General features: G+C 42.3%; 1 protein-coding gene across 1 annotated transcript in view; it reads left to right on the forward strand.

The window, feature by feature from the left end:
• Window positions 1–10,081: 10,081 nt before the first annotated feature.
• The window catches only part of LOC139334310 (zinc finger protein 236-like), a 41,818-nt gene continuing 33,730 nt past the window's right edge, over window positions 10,082–18,169 (forward strand). The window contains exons 1-6 of the mRNA XM_070967117.1: window positions 10,082–10,172; window positions 11,603–11,742; window positions 14,752–14,916; window positions 15,026–15,204; window positions 16,193–16,323; window positions 17,488–17,660. Coding sequence (XP_070823218.1) covers window positions 10,121–10,172; window positions 11,603–11,742; window positions 14,752–14,916; window positions 15,026–15,204; window positions 16,193–16,323; window positions 17,488–17,660 — 840 coding nt within the window. The 5' untranslated portion in view covers window positions 10,082–10,120. The remainder of the gene's footprint in view (window positions 10,173–11,602; window positions 11,743–14,751; window positions 14,917–15,025; window positions 15,205–16,192; window positions 16,324–17,487; window positions 17,661–18,169) is intronic.

The following is an 18,169-nucleotide window of genomic DNA, read 5'->3' on the forward strand; positions in this document are numbered from 1 at the left end:
CTTCCTCTGTCTTTTTTTTCTCTTCCCTCTCATCTTTGTTCAAGGGCTGCATGGCTAAAACAAGCCGCCCCTGCTCACTGAATGAAAGTCACAATAAATGAGTCAAAAGTGGTCGGGGGGAAAAAAGTCTGCAAGACATTGTCACTAACTGGGAGCTGGTGTGTTTACTTGAGATACTGTGTATTATTACTGTGTGGTGGTGGTGGTGGTGTGTGTGCATGTGCCTGTGTGTTTGTGTGTGAGAGAGAGTGAGAGAGTGTGTGTGTGTGCATGGGAATGAGTGGGTGTGGTGTCAAAGGAGTTGCAGTAAAGTGAACATACATGAATGAATAAACATTCTTATTTCACCTAAAAAGAAGAGTCATACCTTGAAAAAAATATCAAAAGCAAAACTTTCATTGCTTTATTACCACACGTCACCCTCGCAGTTCTCAGTCCCTTCTGCGACGAATAATAAATAAAAGACATTTATGATAACCATCCTCTCCCTTTTCCCTTCTCCCCTCCATCCCCGCACTACAAGTGGCTCTGGTGTATCTCCTGGTTTAATGACCGCTGATGACGCACAAGCACAATTTCCAACTCCATCTATATGCTGCGGCTGGGCAGGGACACACAAAGCTGCCTCACTGAAACTCCTCTCGCTCTCCGTCTCCCTCACAAAGCCCGCATGCCTCTCATTTGTAAATCACTTAAAAGCATGACAAATGTGCATTGGAAGTTTCAGAGCGTCCCCCTTGAAAGCGTTTGCAAGTCTCTCATTCACACCCCTTCTCCGTTACACAACCGTATTGTACTAACTAGACGTACAGCTTGGCGTTGGACTCATGCTTGTTGTGGCTTAATTGCTATCAGCTTGAACGTGGAGCAGGAATATCGAGTTTGCTGAAAAGTGTACATTAGTGTCACCTTTGTTTTCTTGTTTGAGAATAATGAGACGTGTTTAAAGGGATGGTGGCAGGTCAGTGCGATGGGGCTGATTACATTCAGCGTGCTTCCAGTGGCCGAACAGAAAGGAGTTTTGTAGTTGTGAAATGATTTGAGAGCGGTGAGAATGTTCGACTGAAATCCAAAACAAAGGAGTCTTGTCTACAACACTAATCTCTCAGGAACATTTCTGCCATAGACTGGGAATTACTGTGTATTTCAATCATGTGATGGGCCATCAAGCAGGGGGTTACAGCATTTTCTTGTGCGTTTGGGTCTGAATGTGGTCTAAGCTGATGGGCAGTGGCAATGAATTCATATGCCACGATGGTATTTAATAATAGGATCTGGATGAAACATACTGCATTTCTTTCTTCTTCATTTACTGCATTAACAGTTCATCTCATTTTTATAAATATGTAGGAAAAGGACAGGGAGGTCACAAAAAAGGGGTGGGGGAGAAGAATGTAACCAACATTAAGTAGATGATCTGTGGGTGCAGTCTCTCCACAGGAAAACAAATGTTGTTTTTAATAAAAAGATATTACATTTCTAAGTGTACAGCGAATTAAAAAAAAAGGCTTTTCACAGCTGCACCACAAGAGCAGAGCATACCAAGATCAAGTGGTGTAAATGTCCTGGATGCATTTAATTATTTTTGATTTAAGGGATGCTTTCATTGTAATGTCAGAATAAGAGACTCTGAACCACAAGTACCTCACTGCACTACTTCACTCAGATCTCTCTTGCCAGTATTCATCTTAATATTTTATCATGTGTATTTAGAAGAAGCAATAAATTTAGCAACTATAAATTCAAGACAATCAATTTGATTTAATTGTGACTGAAACTTTCTGACTCTCTGGTCTGTAGATTAATGTACTTGATGTTAAATATCAACAATGTAAAATTTAAGCTTTCAGGTTCATTTTTTTTAACTTCCTAACCCAGTAGTGGAAATTAACTAAGTGCTGTAATTAAGTACAATCTGGAGACAATTGTCCTTTCTGTTGAGTTTTTCCATTTTATGACAGTTTATACTTTCACTCCACTACATTCATTTGTCAGCTATAATTTACTTTACAAAATAAAAGTATCCATTAAAGAACATACAATAAAGATTAAAGCTGAAAAATCAAAGCTGTGGTCTGCAAACATTTTTTGTTTTGGAAATATTCTAATATTTTTACAAAAAAGTAGCAGAATTCAAAAAATTATTTTTGTTATTTTTTCTATTTCTCTAAACCCCACGAATCATCATACAAAACCTTAGATTTATAATGTGAGTGGCCAGTTTGGGAAACACAGGACTAAACTACCTGACCGTATATAATGTACATAAAAGTAGCTCCACTTCAAAGTAAGATTTTCAATGCAAGACTTTTACTTGAGTATTTTTACATCTTGATACTTTTACTTGAGCACATGATCTGAGTACTTCTTCCACCACTATCCTAACCAAACAACAGATGCTTCCTTGTGTCTTGCAGGAAACCAGATCATGCATTCACTGTGGTTTTGTCAACATTTTCAGCTGTTTTACCACTGGCTGGTAGACAACCCTCGCAAATTTAATTATATGATTGAAAATACATAGCCAGCCACTTTCAGAACAATGCCAGCTGTCAACAATGATGGGATGTATGACTGTCTGCCTACAGACTAGACAGTTATTACAGACAAGATGAGATTTCGGTGCCAGTCCCCTGCATCACAGTCAACCAATGGCACAAACTCCAAAAAAGCTGGATTTACCCTTTAAGGTTTTAACCATAGTTGGTCCTTTACCTCTACTATGTGCTTCATTGTTAGTGGGATCAGAACTCATATTCAAGCCTTCAATGTCGACCTACAGTTTATTGTCAGAGGTCTGTAAAGTTACTGCATTCACAGGAAGTTATGGTTTACCGTCAGACCTGCTGTTGTAAATACTTCACATACTCAGTGGTATCGGACTGGGGGAAGAAGGGGGCCGAGTATACACAAAGATACTAGACCGAGTAGCCGTGGATTACGGGAGGGTCCATAAAGAATGCCTATGTGCAGCAGGGTGCAGAGTTTAGTGCTATGCTCCTGGACGTAATTACCATTGCCACCATCACTGTGGGTTTGCTAACCCGTTTAAATATTTCCTTGCTGGCACTGTGAATTAGAGCCCTTGAAGTTTGTTTTATATTAAAGGATTTACAACCATGTGAAATAATAACAAAAACTGGTTATCTAACAAACCGGCTGCCAAGCAATTGTTGCCATCCTAACATAGAAACCCTGACAAATTCTAATACGCTGCCCGCAGAGGAATCGTGTCGCACGGCCGTTTACTACTGCGTGGAACTCCCCAAGCACATGAGGTGTGCTTGTTATTCTCATGAGCCATGAAATACAAGAGGGAAGTCTGCGCTGTTGCTTTTACTTCACCTTTTCAGCGTTATCTCTGTCTTAATGAGATGTGAAGCAGCCAAGCCTTAATGGTTTATGTGTAAAACGAGTCACATTCGCCTTGATATCAGCTCACAAACTGACAGGGAAATAAGAGGCAGAGATAATTTGGTCAGGAGCACTACGTCTTACTCTACACACCTGACAATTTAAACGGATGCAGCTATCAGATCGTCATGATTTGCCCATAAATATGCTGCAATGAAAAATTAATGAGGTATACTTTGTCAAAGGATCAATTATTTATCTCTGCACAAGATTTCAACACCTCCATTAAGCGTCTGGTCACTCCCTGCAGGACTGTTATGTGTTCCACTTCAGCGCAGCTCGCACAATGAAATGGATTTCACTCCACATCAAAGTTTTCAGCTCTTGTCCTCAGCCCCCTTTATTTCTGCACTTTGGTGCCTTTGTCCCTCTAACGCACTTTCGTGATACATATATGCACACCTCTGCTCCCACACCCGCACCACCACCACCACCACCACCCTTCTTGTCTTTGTATGAGACCCCTGCCTCATCCCCATTGTCATGTTAATTACCTGTTTGCTCTGTTTTGCAGGAGCCCACCATCCATCAAAGCGTCTCCCAGCTTTTCATCTCGCACAGTGCATCTCCACCTGTAATTAGGTTTGGGGCGAGGGAGAAGATGGATTTTGTTAGCACCCTGCAGAGGGAAAAGAAGACATTAGGAAGACTCCATGGCTGTTCTGGGACCAGCCTTTAATGGTGTCTAATTGATCTGAGCTGTCATGGGGCCATGGCTTCATGTGGTAGGAAGCTGATTATCCTTATGTGTCATCCTCAGTGCACAAGCATTAGCTCAGTGCTCTGGCTTTTTACAGTCCAATAAGGTGAGTGCATGCATGTGCGTGTGTATACAGGTGTGCACAAGTGTGTGTGCAGGGAAGTAGAACTATAATTTTTATATACTCTGCCTCTGTGTGACTAAAAGGAGGGGGATGGGAACCGGTTTGTGCTTATGTCTATATGTGCATTCAGGCAGATTATGCACTGTATTGCTGTGTGTACAAAAGGTGACTATGTACGTATGTGTATGTGTGTGTGTGTGGGGGGGGGGGGGGGAGTTTTTACAAATGCATTTGTGTGTCTGTATTTATAGCAGCTGAGGAGAGGCTGAGCCGCGGTCAGAATAATTTAACATCCAGATGTGTGGATGCTTCGGGGAAATCGATACAGACGATGGCTCCCATGCAGGTGATGAGTGCACTGTCATAATGCAGCAAGGATGGAGAGGGATTAATATTTAACAGTAATCTGGACTGAGCAGATGGCCGTTGATAAAAACGTTGTGGAGTGTGAGGACGAATTTACATCAAGGCCAAGCAATCACAATAAACGGTAATAAAACAAGTTGAAGTAATAATTAGGGGGAGACGATGATAACGTCTTTTGGTAACACTTTAAGGGAGGGAGGAAGATGAAATGTGAGGGAATGGGGGGGAGGGGGATTTGGTGTTTAAGAGGAACTTAAATAAACTATGCTGCAAGCATTTTTCAGATAACTGAGAACCTATTCAAAGATCACAATTAACATTTGTGCCACATGCAGTTTGGCTCGTTTTCACGACATCGTTGTTGTGAAAGGACAAACAAGCTAAGTCTGCTCGGATCCTGCTGCGCCTTGTAATTATTCAATATGTGCTGGGTGATTCAACAAAAGTCCTTACAGTATAATTTAGTTGGAAATCCTGCCTAAACACACATGCTGGTTCCTGTGCTTCATCTAAACCTATAGCAGTCCAGTGAGTATCTCCCTGCTCCCCCATATCACACTGTAACTTGCAGGCTCTGATCTAAAGCTTGTTATTGAAGAGATTCGGTTACATAAGCGAGTTAATCAGAAAGCTCTCATCTATTAAAAGCGTCCCTTTGTATTAATCATACGTATGGAAGGAGCCATTGTAATAACGATTGTCTGTATGTGTTTACTTCCTCATGTTATGCACTGCAGGGACGTCCACGCTGCTCTGCTGACCTTCAGCATGAAATGAAAAGTGTCTGATGCCTCTGGTGTGTTTGGAGGGGCTTTCTCTTTTCCGAAGATGGACAGCCATGCATTATTGATTACAAAACACTCCTGCAACGCTATTTCATCTTTCAAGCACAACTGGCCGTGAATTGGGGCTTTATTGTTTTTATATTTAGTTTTGTATGTAGTTTTTTTGTTGTTGTTTTCATTTGTGTGTGTGTGTTCAATGCTTTCTCCCTCTTTGTGCCCCCTCTCCCCCACTCCGTTCCCTACAACACCCGGTGGGAGGCTAAACGGTAGATATGCAGAAACAACTCCCTTATCTCCACATCCCTCTGCACATGCAGCACACTGACAGAGAACTGCACAAGACAAAAGACAAAGGTAGGCAGAGACGAGCCAACGTGGAACAATGGAGGGGTGAAATACAGTCTAATGGTTATAACACCAACTCTGACACATTCAGCTGGATATTTCTGGCTTTATTTTGAACTTTGTGTCACAGCAGTTATTACATACACATCTGTGTCTGTGCTGGATGTTCACACTTCACTGCCTACATTTTATATGCTTGTATATTCTAATGCCATTAATGTTGCCTGATTTCTCTGCCTCACTATGCTCTATTTTGCACAACCTGCATGCTGTTAACAACATCTCATTGTAATTCTTATTAATTCCAGTCTTGTATTCTAGTGTGTCAATTACTGACTGCGAGATGTTAAATATTCATTTGTTCACTTCTTATTTATATTGTAATATTTTTTTCCCGTCTCCTCTTTTGTAGCTGCAACATTTCATATTCAACAATCATTGAGGGCTCATTGTGTTTTATGTGTATTATGGCTTGAATTTGAAGACATACAAATGCCTGACATGGTCAAAAGCTTCTTTACTAAAGCAGGGACCCGGCAGAGTGTTGCTGAGTGTGGCCTTACCTCCCCGGTCCCCCCGTTGAGGATGGTCACAGGGGAGGACGCCCATGGCGACCACGGCTGTCAGATGCTGTTTCCATGATGCCGAAGAATGATTGGCTTCATGGGTCCGGACGGTGCTCTCTGACAGCGCAGGGGGAGACTCTGCCACACCTGGGAAAAGAAACACTGGCAGGATGTGAAATGTTACTGAACAAGGTCATTCCAAGGGTCATTGTAAGACCCGTCAAACCCCCCCCCCCAAACCCAGTCATTGAGGAATTTACAGCCCGGCCTCGTGCTGCATATGGAGAATATCATGTCTGAATTTATCCTTTGTTTGGACTCTGACTCGGGCTTTGTCTGCCTCTGCGTGAAGCGGTGGTGAATCTGCAGACAACAATGTCCTGGTTTGAAAAGGGAAAACGTGCAAGCCAAAACAGCAAGGACACCTTTCAGTCAGTGCATCTTTCTGTTACTCTCTCATTACAGTGAATAATCTGCAGTCATTAAATTGCAACTGAAGCTTCTGATTGCTAAGAAATCAAGGAATAAATCTTTAATTGCACAGGAGATGTTCACGAGATACCTCATCTGCAAAGTGCTGCAAACAAGCACCGCATTTTCAAGTCTGACTCATGTCTAGCCTGCTCTGTGGAAAGCCAGTATCATTGATGTCAGTGTTGTTGGTGAGGCTTGTTAGCATGAATGACAAGGCTAGGGATGCAACTCAACAACAGCAGCTCCCTCATCCTCTCAGCACGTTTTTCACAACACGAGTTTAGCGCGCCTCCTTCAGAGGTGGGCTTTCTGACAGTCCCACTCCCAGGGCCCATGACAATTTTAATGACTGATCGCTCTCCTCTTGACTGCGGTGAGAGGGAACAGAGCAGACCACAGAGACAAAAAAAAAGAAAAAAGGGAGGGAAGAAAGAGGGGCGTGGACAATCCCACAAGGTCAGAGTGATGTCCAGTCTTTTGTTTTCAGTGGTGAGATCAGTGGCCTGTGTAGCCGCGAGGGGACAGGCAGAGTAACTGGCGGCCTGGCAGGAACAGATGTTCTAACACAATGAACACGCACTTGGTTGGTGGCTTATTCACTAAAAGTCAAGGGGCTGACTTCCCCAAAGAGCCACCACGGCTTCCCACCTGTAGGCCTGTATCAGGGAAAAATGTTGCTGAGGCATTCAGGCTCAGATACAGTATGATTTACGTCCCGCTAAAGATACATGCATGCAGCAGATGGGCATCTATTTATGGGTGTGATAATATGGTAAAGTTGCACATAATCCTGCCGTGTGTTTATGTGTATGGGGGATTTTTCCTGGATAATTCTCCCCACTTTAAGCATTACACTACAGTACAGACACTACATGCAGCTACTATATGCATATGAATATATATATGTTTAGCATGTACTATCCAATGTGTCCTGAATGGAAAACCAAACAACTGTCCCAGCAGCTGAAGTTGCAGAATAATGTGAAATGGAAAATAGTTTTTCGAACAATGTTCTTCAAAGGAGAGGAACATTAAGGCAAAATTTTCTAACTTTTCTGTTTGTAAGATGCTCATCTATAGCTTGAGATATTCCAAGACCAGATGGAACATGCAGAAAGTATTTATATTTAGTCATCAAGATAATAGAATCAATTAACCTACACGGACATCCATGCTCTTTCGTTCCTCCTTTATTCGAACACACAGCTGTGCTCCCCAGTGGTCTATATTCCATATATAGCGTGTCTATTTGTGTCAAGTGAAAACACAAATTCGCTTGACTTCCTGCCATTGTGCACGTATGAAAGAGACATTATCAATACCAGCAGCAGATTATAAACATGGAGAAGCATTTAAAAAGAGATGTGGATCAAGTCTTTAACATCACTTAAGTCATCTTGTGTACATTTGTGTGTTGGCTGCAAGCTGCCGGTGTGTGTGTGTGTGTGTGTCTGTCTGGTTGGATGTAAGGTCAGTTTCAAGTGTTTTATCAGTTAGCTGCCTGTCATTAACACATTCAGATCCAGAGGCAATCTGATGGAAACTCGTAGCCTTTCAGGCTGTGGAGCACAGTCAGGATTATTGGCCCATAAAGGAGCAGGGCTATTCATAACTCATTGCCTCCCTCTGCTGGTGTTAATGGACAATAAAGTCAGTTTACAGCATGCCTCACACCCTCATGACAAATCAACATGATACTGTCTGTGGCACTGAGGGAGGGAGCAAAACCAACTCATAACAGTTGATGATATTTTTATGTCTAATGTTCCTAAAGGGCTTAAACTATGTCATGGGTGAGTTTATAGTCACTTTATCATCATCATCATGTTATTTTTATTCCCTATTGGTATCAATAATAATCCAGTAATATCTTTACATGCACTTCACTGGCAATCAATACTGTGTTTTATATACTTTTCTCTCCAATGGTGCCAGCCTAATTTTCCAATAATTTTCCCCTTGAGAATTCTAGCAGAACGTGTTCATAATACTAAGGACTTTATAGTTTAATCAAAATAATAGAGTGATATAGACTTAATGTAATTGCTTCATTATTAGACTTTAGACTCATTCTTCCTGCTGGAAAATCGATAGTTTTGTTGAGACATTTGTAATATCCCTCAAGAGTTTTTTTTTCATTAGGGTTAACAATGACAGTCACCCTTTAATCTGGTTTATATAACTGAGGTTCATGGCTGTTCACCATGTTTGTATAGGGTTAGATAGATCTATCTATCTATCTATCTATCTATCTATCTATCTATCTATCTATCTATCTATCTATCTATCTATCTTATTTTATATGACCTTATTTTTCACTCTCATTTGTGTAGAAGCACCTCAAGCCCATGAGGAACGACATTTCCTTCAGCTGTGCACTATGTGCATGAATGAATGACAATATACTTGAACTCGGAACTTACTGCGTGTGTGTGTGTGTGAGTGTGTGTGTATGAGTGTGTGTGTATGACTACCGATAGTAAGGAGGTGTAGAGATAATTTAGACAGACAGAATCAAACTATCTTTTATCAATGTTTCACATTTTTACATTTGTGAATATCTTGCCCGACGTTTGCTTTTTGGAGTGACACTTGTACTTAATGTTTGATCTTTTTTTTATTTATTTGTTTATTATTTTTACATTACATTTTAAAAAAATACTTACTTTTGACAGCTTATATAGCGTACTGTTGTATAGGCTACTGCTGATTAACCAGAAATTAGCTATGGTCAAACAGAAAAGTATTTAGGAATATGTGTAAATTTTGGCATATGAGAAGGTAATAATTCAGTACCTCTTATTGTTTCAGTTATTAATGTGGTTTAGTTGTGCAAATAACCAAACAATTTGCTGTACCTTAAATTACTACAACCCAGCAAATAAACAACGGGGCCTTCAGGGCCACCTGCTGTACTGCAAACTACAGCTACAGGAACCATGGAAATTCTTACTTGTAAAATAATTCTAAAAAAATATATGTATATATCTTCCTAGCATATTTTTATGGTCAGGTCTTTACAATAAATGCAACCACATCATTTCACAACAACAAAAAAAGTATTAAACTTGATGTAAATGTACTATAACTGCAAATGTTTCATTAATTATTAATAGCCATACTTATATTTATAATAATGACAGTGGCTCACTCCCTTATCAGTAAAACAGCAAAGTAGGTGGTGTAGTGTGCACCTGAAGGTGCATGCACAATGAAGCAGACGGTAGATGTCTCCCTACTCCGTGCAGCTGTGTGTCTTCACGGGTACGATGCTGTGTACAGATGACCGAGTCGCCATTTTGAAAAGCAAATCGTTCACAGCACACCCACCCCGAGTACTGGAACTATGCCGCGGGGCCGGCCTCGCAAACTGAGAGTTAAAAGCAGCGACGAAACAGGTAATAAGTACCAAAATGCAACGAATAAAAAATACAGACTGTGGGCTATCCAAATAAGCTGGTATTATTTGGACAGACATCTCTGTATCTTTTATAATAACACTTCAATGTAGTGTATATAGTCCCCGGATATAGTATTGCGGGTGGGCTTTGCTTTGTGCGGCGAAGGAGTGATTGAGGCGGAATGATATTAATAACATCTCGGTGCCTCTTCTTATTGGCTTCCAGTCTAAATTGGTGTCCGTGAGGGGGAGAGCCGCGGTATTCTGTAGTGTTAGTCAAAGTAAGGGTTTTACACTAAATCTTTGTTTATCAGCAATTCGTCATTAGCTTGATGTTGCTAACTAGCGCGCTTCGCTGCCGTTAGCTTCGAGGCTAACACGGCAAAACGTTGGCCATCATTATTTTTATCTTTGGAGGCACCGTAGCGAGGCTCTCCACTTGCCGATGGATCAGTTCTGTCTGGTCTTAACAAACAGTCACATTTTAGGAACTGACAGGAGCTGAAGAAGAGTTGAAACGTGTCGTTTGAATGCATTCACCATGCTAGCATTTCAATGTCATTACCGGAATACAATATTTAGCCTGTTTTAGCTATGATGACACGTTAGTTGGAGAACTTCAGCAATACGTGAGCACACTATTCCGCTGCTGGGTGCAAACTCGTTGACAACAAAAACAAAACGCTTTCGTTGCGTTGAAATTGTTTCATTGGGTTCATTTGATATGAATCAGCTAAGCGCTCCATGCTGTCCCTGCAGTGTCCGTGACTGACAGCCACGATGGGTGTGCGGAGCCGAACTGTTGAAGTTTGAGCAAAATCACCCAAACAGGTTCCCACACTAACACGATGCCATAGAAGCTCTTTACATAAGACTGCAGATGTGTTTGCAAACAAAGTGAACTGAAAACAAACTTGCCAACCTTCATTATGCGCTGTCCGAAGTTTTGAATGTAGACTTGTCTCTGATCTGTCCATCCTGACAAGACAAACACTTGAGGGATATCAGAAACACAGCCAGTAGGGTCAATTGAGAGCTATTACTGTCATTGTTAGCTTTCAATAACAAGTCCTTCTGTTCACTGTGGGACTGTATAATTACTGGTACATTATATTGACCCCGGGAAGAGGAGTTGTTGCAGATAATGGAGATCCCAATAAATAAACCAACAGAATAACACAAGCTAAAGGGATGAAGTTAGAATAAAAATGTGTCAGGACAGACATGTTCATGCAGTCTTTGGGATTATTTATTGTCATTTCTAGTGAATCATCTCTTTAAACATGAAGTCACTGAACTCAGTGCATGTGCAGTTGCAGGGACTGGTAGAAAATGTACCATATTTTATCTACTTAAGCTATTCCTGTGAGCAGCGAGCCTCCTGAACCAAATGAAGATCTTCAAGTGTTTTCTCTTGTGCTTGGTCAGATGCGGATCCCAGCGACAGTAAGGCGGAAAGTTTCAGCGATGGAGAGCTCAAGGACAAAAAGTGCACAATATGCTCCCAGATCTTTACCACTGAGAGCCAGCTGCAGAAGCATCTCCGCGAACATGAGATCAACGATAAGGTTAGTACAGCACGCCAGTGTCGCCAGTCGTAGTCATAATAAGACGGTGAACACAGGTGTTTTTAGCCACTGTTTATCCAGACAAGTTCAGAAGTGTGTGCTCGCTATCTGCCATCAGCACATGAATCTATATTCTTCCACACATTCAGATCGTGAGTCTAACCAGTATAATTGCATCCAGTTGTTACTGCTTTGTTGAAGTCCACTTCGAGGGTAGCTCTCATCATGCACTGACCTGGTAGTTCTGACTTGTACCGACTGTTGTTCAAGTGAAAATTGATTCCCAGTGAGGGAGATTGTCGGGTTTTCAGCCTTTCAGCTTGGTTGAAAAGGCTCATATTGGATGCTGCCATACAATGCCAGGCCAGCCACTGCAGCGTGTTGTGATGGAGGCATCAAGCCTTTACTGGAGAAGCCTCATCTGTGAAGTAGTTGTTGAAGTAGTGGACCTGTTGTGGATTACCTTCACAAAGCACAAGAAAACGTGTTGAGTAATGCTTTGTGGGGATAGAGGAGTGTTTCTACCTGATGTTTTCGCCTTCACCGTTTCAGTGCAGGTGAGGAGAATAACTCAGCGGCTGTTGTGGTTGACAGTGTCCCAGCCACAGTTTGGATTTGGGCCAGGCTAGTGACTTAGCATCAAAGCTGGAGGTGTCCTGAATTTTTCAGCTCCAATGATTTTTCACAATGCTGCCATTGATGCCGTTATTTATTTGTCATACTTAGCACAGGACAGGTCTCAGTTTAGTCTGCCATCAATCAATTATTGAACAGACATTTAACAGCAAAGTGCTCCACAATTAATGACATACTATTAAGAATTGCAGTAAGTACGTAGTTGTGGTTGAATAGTCTTTGTTGCTAAAGAAGGTTCCTAACTGGCCCTGTGATCGGCTGGTGACCGGCTCATGGTGTACCCTGCCTCTCGCCCGTTGACAGCTGGGATAGGCTCCAGCCCCCCTGCAACCCTGAAAAGGGATAGTCGGGTATAGACAATGGATGGATGGATGGTTCCTAACTGAGTGAAATGACTGAGAGGTATCGAAGTGGCAACCATGATGAAAGCTGTTCTTCACATGCAAAGTAAAGGTGCTACAATGCTTCCTCTCTTATGTCCTTTAGCTCAGGATTCACTGGACCATCCTGAATAAGGAAAGGAGCCTTGCAGCAGCAACATTTAAAGCGACCCTGGCAGACCTGTGTCGATACCATTGCATAGTTTTGTATTCTAACTTAAGTGCAGTCGAATCCTGTTGGCACCACGGTTGTCTTTTATGAATTCTGCTTCACATCTTTCCTTGACTTCATGAAAGTTTCCATCGAGGTCAGGGAAAAGGGTTAAGGGAAGGACAGACGATATCATTTTTTTGACTATTCGACTGCACCCCTTGTTTTCAGTAAACAGGGTGTTTACTCAGCAGCCTCGGAATAAACCGCTGCTAAATAAGACCCGATGTTGGGCTGTGTAAGACGCCTTGTGCCGTGTCTGGAAAGCGATGGAGTGCAGAAGGACATGTTCCCAGCTCTAGGGTTTTGGACGATGGGATCTACTGTCCCTCTGCATTGGCACAGTCACAGTGGTGAATGATTGGCTGGGAGTCATTCCTGGGGTAAATACATACAATTACTCTTTTTTGTGTTGTGGTAGTGCAGAGCAGAATTATAACTGAACCTGTGCTAATAAGGACCAAAGTTGTTTAATCCAACCCCCCTGGCTGTGTTGCCCAATAACAGTCTTAAATAGCACAGTAAATAGTGCACCCCCCCTTGTAGAACAGCCGCAATTTACCTGCGCGGCAGTGCTCACTGGCCAGCAAGAGTGAATCGGTTACAGTGCCTATTTATTTGAGTTTTCATTCCCCTCTACCATATTTGTGGTCCTGCATAGGAACATCCTAAAATACACCGTTAGCATCCACAGAGTCAGCAGACGAGGGAGAGCGTTCTGCTCTCTGGCTTTTGTTCTGATGTACATGGGAACTTATTCTTCTCAGGAGCAACAGATGTTTTCCTTTTATTGTTATGTATTAATTCTGTTTTTGACTAACAGTGCATGCTTTTAAAGGGACGCGTGATGAATAAATGTGTATTCATTCCTATTGAGCAATGCAGGTTTTTGTAGTTATTAATTAATGCTTGAATGTTTGTCCAATTAATGTTTTATTCGTCCTTCAATGTGCAAGTGCACCCTCTCCTCTTTATCAGATCTATCTACTCTCACTCTGTGTCTCACTGTCTGTCACATGCACACGCACGCACGCACACACACACACACACACACACACACACACACACACACACACACACACACACAGATTCACAGATGAGGATCTAGGTTTTCCTGAGAACACAATAATAGGACGTCATTTGCAGCTGCACCTGTACTGATGGGCTGTTTCAGTTTCAAGGCCACCATCTTCTCTTGCGTAGGCATTCACTTCAAGCTGAAGAGTGGCAGCCTCGTGGTCTGACGCTCTGAATAAGAGTCAACAGCGACAGTGTTCTCAGTCTTGAACGCAGTCATTAAGTGCTCTGAAATTAATTCAGTCGGCTTCTCTAATAGAAACAGAATTTAATATTGGGGCTGATTCTGCCTCGTGGGAAATCATTTTTATGTTGTCTGGTAATGTCCTTTACTTGCATATCTTGGGGGTTTTTCTCTCTTTCTGTTTGTCCCAGATTATCCACACATAAAATATTGTTTTGATCAGATTATAAAGTGAGATGTTACGTTGGAATATACCTGTTTCTTTCCAGAAGTCCACCCCTGATTCTTGGGGACACTTGTTATTAGGTAGGACAGGGAGAGAGTAGGGGGTGACAGCTTTCCAGATTCACAGCAAATGTAGTTGTTTAAGTCAGTTACGATAGCACTGCAGTCCATCCTTCTGTTTCCACCAAGAGCGAGAATTAACAGCAACAAGGACTGCTTTGCAGAGGAAGATGTCTGAGCTCATTCACACTTACATTATTCACTCCTTTCTTTAACTTGTCCTCTCTCATTTGCAGCCTTATCGATGTGACCAATGCCCTCAGACATTTAATGTGGAGTTCAACCTCACACTCCACAAGTCCACACACACGACCTGCGACTTCACCTGCCCGGTTTGCAATAAGAAGTTCTCCCGCATCGCCAGCCTCAAATCTCACATCATGCTGCACGAGAAAGAGGAGGTTAGTCAGCAGACCGCACCAACATAAAACCACCACTGATTTGCTTTTACCGCTTATTAGGAAGAACCTAATCTCCTTATTTTGTTGCCCTGCAATCGAAATCTTGCAGAATTTAATCTGCGTGGAGTGCGGAGATGAGTTCGTTCTCCAGAGCCAGCTCTCTCTGCACTCGGAGGAGCACCGTAAAGAGCTGTCGGGCATCAAGGTCTACACCTGCAAGACCTGCGACAAGGAGTTCAAGACATCTGCACACCTCAAGGAGCACATGAAGAGTCACGTCAAGATGAGGTCAGGCAGGGTCACAGATGCTGATTTATTTCCTTTGACTGAGTCAGGAGGATGTTAGAAGGGAATCCAACAGCTATTAAAAGCAACCTTGAAGATCTTGTTCGAGGGAATTTATAGTCTAAAGGATACAGCGTGTGTGAGTTATGGATACTGAAGGGCGTCTGAAACAGACTGTCAAGACACACTAACACTTTCCGGCTATTCTTGTGGAATGATTTTGGTGTGTGAGCAGTCCTGTAGGGCAGAGTGAGAGCAGGCTTTGTTGCAGGATGACGCTGTAAAACCCTTCATTCCACTTAAATAATTTTCCTCATTATGTTAGCGGGCAAAAACTTCAATGAACCTCCATCAAAATGTGATATCTGATATTCTTAAAAAGCCTTTATAGGCTGCATGGGGACATTCACCGTCTGCCGTAGCATTCAGAGAACAGAAGGTTGCAGCTTTAAACGCTCTCATTCACGCTCATGAATTGAATGCATGTGGCAGGCAGTTTTTCATTAGCACAAGTAAAGACCCAAAGAAGTCTTTAAAAAATGGCAGCAGTCCTCAGTGTTGTTTGCAGACGGGTAGAAGCTAAACATTAGAACCAAGGTCAAAAAAGAGCCTTGCAGCAAGAGCAGTAATGAAAGCTCAGGTGGACGTCACTGGTGCATTTCAGGGCTTTGTCAACTCAAACCTGCGCATGTGGAAATTAAAAATTTGTTCTAGAACTGGGGACCAAAAAATATCTGTCAATATTAGGGACCAGTACTCAAAAAACAGGAGCACCTTGTTGCTGTTTCATGGGGGGGGAAGTTGGGGCAAAACATGACGGGTTTGTACATCACAGTGGTTCCAATAGAGTGAACGTCTTGTCTTTACCTACAGCACAAACATTTTAAAACAGGAAAACAGTGTTGAATTTCGAAGGGATAATTGCAGCAAAAGCTTTGCCTCGCCTCGCCTGAAACCAATTTGACATTCTTTATGTTTCCTCCCTCCACAGGCCGCTCACCTCTAGTTCCAGAAACTACAAGAAAAACATTGACCGCAGTGGGTTCACGAACAGCTGCCAGCACTGTGGAAAGGCTTTCAAAAAGCCCAGCCAGCTCGTCAGGCACATACGAATACACACAGGTGAGCCGCAAGCACAGAGGAGGGGATGACACAGGTTCAGGTTGCGTAGATCTAATGTGAGTTTTTGTTTTCTAAGGCGCGGGTGGGCCCCGGCTCGGTCGCAGCTCAGAGGGGCAGCAGTGGGACAAACAGGAGAGTTTGCTCTCGGCCCTTGAATTTAATTCTCGGCAGTATTATATAACTGAAGCCTTGCATTTGTCTTAATAAACTGGAAGTCCTCTGATTGAGTTTTCCCTGATTAACTCCGTCACGTAACAACACCAACTCCTGAGCACTTTGCTGCATTTACCCTCGCACACCTCAGCTCAGGTCATCGCTCAGCTGTCACGCAGAGATGTCGTGTGGGTAGAATTTTGATTTCCAGTTTAAATTCCAATATTGTTGTATGGATACGCTCTTGTTCAGCCGGTCTGGGTTGGATGGAGTTGATTCCTCTGTGCCTCGAATCTCAAACAGCTCTCAAGCTGATGAAGTGAAGAGTCGCTTTGGGGGACCACACACACACACACACACACACACACACACAAACCCACAAACCCTTGTTCCCTCACTCTCTCTGACACAACGCAAGATTATATCTTTATTTAGGCCTGGAAATAATACCAGTGATGGCCTTATGTTGGTGCCATGGTGACAAAATTACGCCATCAAACGAGTACAAAATGAAGTACTTTCATATGTCATTGGTATTGCAGGATGAATTATTATCATGAAACTCTTTTAAGTCATGAAGATGGACACAAGCGGGGTGTTGTGTGTATTTTTTGGTCTAAATTGCTATAAAAAAAATGCAGCCATACCTGATATAAACTGTATATATGTTAGATATAAGATTCATAGTATCTCAATAAATTACTATATTGGGGAATTTTGTTCAGCTAATAAGAAGAAAGAAGCAGCAGTTTTACCAAAGTAAAAGGAGCGAGTCAGTAATTTTTTTAAGAGTTAATGCTTCTGCTTGAAAAAGTCGCAGTAATTTAGCAGTTCAAATATCAAATGTTTAATCTGCCTCAAAGGCAGCTTTAAGTAATGTGATTTTAATGATTAATAACCAAGGGTATTAATTTCAAATGATTCATTTAGATTCTAGAAACTGCAGTAAAGTCAAACTGTCCTCAGTGTTTCCGGCATCACAGTCTGATCTGTGTTTGACCTTCCCTTCAGGTGAGAGGCCCTACAAGTGCACACATTGCGGCAAGGCTTTCAACCAGAAGGTGGTGCTGCAGACTCACATGGTGAGACACACTGGAGAGAAACCTCACCTTTGCATGTTCTGCCCGGCGTCCTTCTCCCAGAAGGGGAACCTGCACTCCCACGTTCAGAGGGTTCATTCTGAGGTAAGAGCACAGTGCTGCCCGTTTGAAAGCGAAATACTCAAACACTCGTATCTCAAATACTGTGGCGGAGGAGATATCTCTGTGTGATGGGATCCACCAGTGAAGAGGTAGTTGTGTATCACAGCAATAAAAGAAGCTGCCCAACAACAAACTGTGCAGAAGGTTTTCCTTCCAATTCTCACAGTAGTTATTTTTCCATCCAAACTTTGTGCAGATTTCAGTTGAAATGAAACGACAGGCTTCTTGTCAGGTTTTCTTGCTCATCGAAAGTAGAGGAATTGAAGTGACCTTGAATCCATCTTCAGATTGCCATGCATTTTTGGTCACTGTCTGAAACGGAGGGACAAGTGAGCCACTTCCATCACTACTTGGATCCTCTTGGAGTTGAGCGTCTTGTGATGATGATCAGTGTCAGTTTTAATTCCTGTGGCTTTTATCATCTGCCAAAGGTCATGTTTTCACACTGTCACTGTCACTTACACTTAAAAATCTCTTGAGCCAAGTGATTC

This window comes from Chaetodon trifascialis, chromosome 7 (assembly GCF_039877785.1).
Source record: "Chaetodon trifascialis isolate fChaTrf1 chromosome 7, fChaTrf1.hap1, whole genome shotgun sequence".
NCBI classification, from domain to species: domain Eukaryota; kingdom Metazoa; phylum Chordata; class Actinopteri; order Chaetodontiformes; family Chaetodontidae; genus Chaetodon; species Chaetodon trifascialis.